The 2,130-nt window shown below is 42.5% G+C and overlaps 1 protein-coding gene across 1 annotated transcript; it reads right to left on the bottom strand.

Annotated features, from left to right (window-relative positions):
* Window positions 1-532: 532 nt before the first annotated feature.
* Window positions 533-1,582, bottom strand: LOC141251120 (uncharacterized). Its single transcript, XM_073670240.1, has one exon. It carries the CDS (start codon window positions 1,451-1,453, stop codon window positions 533-535), a length of 921 nt encoding a protein of 306 aa, XP_073526341.1. The 5' UTR covers window positions 1,454-1,582.
* Between the last annotated feature and the right edge of the window lie 548 nt (window positions 1,583-2,130).

Consider the following 2,130-nt stretch of genomic DNA (forward strand, 5'->3'; position numbering starts at 1 on the left):
ATCAAGGGTAGTCAAGGATAATATGGACTCATAAAAATATAATGTCTCAATCAAATGTAATGCATTTTTAGTCCTATATGCAGTCTCAAAGAGATTTGGAAGCAAGTTCTAGAGATAACAAACAAAGAGAGTTCACTCATGAGAAATAAGAGGACTTTGCAAATGTAGTCCAAGAAAGGCAAACAAGCTCACTAGGACAATTATCTAGAGTTTCGGTTCTAATGCATCTTAATCAAAGTCCGCATGTTCAGTTCATTGTTCAAAGCGTGATCAATCATGTCATCCTCATAATGAAATTGAAATATCAACAACCAAAGCATATTAAAAGGATTCCTAATCAATACACTATTATAAGAACTCACAAAGGAACATGCAGGGGAAAAGTGATAACCGACACAAAAACAAAAAAATCAAAATCAAAAAAAAAAATGCAATTCTAAACAACCTAATACTCCCCTCCCCCAAGCTTAAAACTAAAATTGTCCCCAATGTATAATTAAAGAGCAAAAGGAAGAGAAATACTTACTAGGAACTACTCTCGTGAAGGTGGTTTAGGAGGAGGTCGACCCTTGAGAGAAAATCTCCCCTCATTAGGTAGACGGAGAAGATGGCCACTATCCCCTGGATCAAGATCCTCCTTCAACCTTAGATTGGATGGAAGAGTCTTCAACTTCACTTTTGGTGCCTCTTGAGTCTCCTCCATGGGGGAGACGTCTGCACTAGATAGGGTCTCAAATACGGCCTCATGCACCTCATTACTAGATTCAAATTCGAAGAGCATATCAGCAAGTAGCTCTTGATTGTCAGCTTCGGTCACACTCTCAGTCAAGCAATACTCCAACGGATCATCAATAAAAATGGCCATCAACGATTCTTGAGTTGCTTTCTCAACCACGTCCAAGCTATAAACATCATCCTCAAAAGCAGGCTGCTTCACAACCTTAGGAAGGTTGAATTCCATTTTCTCTTCCCCAATATTGAAGGAGAGAACACCCTGCTTCACATCGATAAGAGCACCCGCGGTAGCTAGGAAGGGTCGTCCCACTATTATTGGAATAGGAGAATTAGCGGGAATATCTAGGACAATGAAATCAATCGGGATGTAGAACTTGCCGATCTGGATTGGAATGTCCTCCAAAATACCAACCGGGCGTGTCGTAGATCTATCGGCCATGAGTAAGGTCATCTTCACCGGTCTAGGCTCTCCTAAATCAAGCTTCCTGCATATGGATAGAGGAATGATGCTCACACTAGCACCCAAATCACATAAAGCCTGGTAGGTACTCCTCCCTATCACCATAGGAACACTAAAGCTGCCCGGATCTTCAAGCTTAGGTGGCAACTTGTTTTGGATGAGAGCACTACATTCTTGACTCAAAGCAACGGTGTGATAATCATCAAGGCTTCTCTTGTTGGATAGAATCTCCTTCAAGAACTTCACATAGGTAGGCATTTGCTTGAGAGCTTCGGTGAAAGGAATGGTGATGCAAAGTTTCTTCAACACCTCCACAAATTTGCCAAATTGGTGATCTAGCTGGGCGTGAGCTCTCCTTTGTGGGAAAGGAAGAGGAGGCTTGTAAGGTGGTGGTGGAACATACTTCGGTTCTTCCTTCTCCTCTTTCTCTTGAACCTTTGCTTCCTCGGGATCATCAATAGCAACACCTTTCTTCTTAAGATCTACCACTTTAGGATCTTCAAGTGGCCTTCCACTCCTCAAGGACACAACATTGATTTGCCCTTTTGGATTGGCCTCAGTTTGGCCCAGAAGATGACCATTTGGCCTTGGAACATTAGCTTCCTGCTGAGCTAGTTGTTGCTCTACAATCTTCAAATTCTTCGCTTGAGAACGTACCTCCTCGGTTAGAGTTTTCATGGATGTAGCAAGGCTCTCAATAGCGGTCTCCCAAGAGGGTCTTTGGGAAGGTTGTGATGATTGTCCTTGGTAAGTAGAAACTTTGGGTTGAAAACCAGGAGGTGGCCTTTGGTGTGCTTGATTGTTCCCATAAGAGAGGTTGTTGCGATTGCCCCAACCTTGGTTATAGGAGTTAGAGTAAGGATCATTCTTAGGGCCGTTGTTGAAGTTATTCATGTAGTTCACCTCTTCTTCTTGGGATGCGTTTTGAGAAGCAT

The sequence above is a fragment of the Phyllobates terribilis genome, unplaced genomic scaffold, assembly GCF_046119375.1.
Source record: "Phyllobates terribilis strain yellow unplaced genomic scaffold, ASM4611937v1 Scaffold_6673__1_contigs__length_42865, whole genome shotgun sequence".
In the NCBI taxonomy this organism is placed as follows: domain Eukaryota; kingdom Metazoa; phylum Chordata; class Amphibia; order Anura; family Dendrobatidae; genus Phyllobates; species Phyllobates terribilis.

Bases quoted from the DNA above. Each gene is read 5' to 3' on its own strand.
- LOC141251120 (XM_073670240.1), bottom strand. From the start codon at position 1,453: ATGCCTACCTATGTGAAGTTCTTGAAGGAGATTCTATCCAACAAGAGA.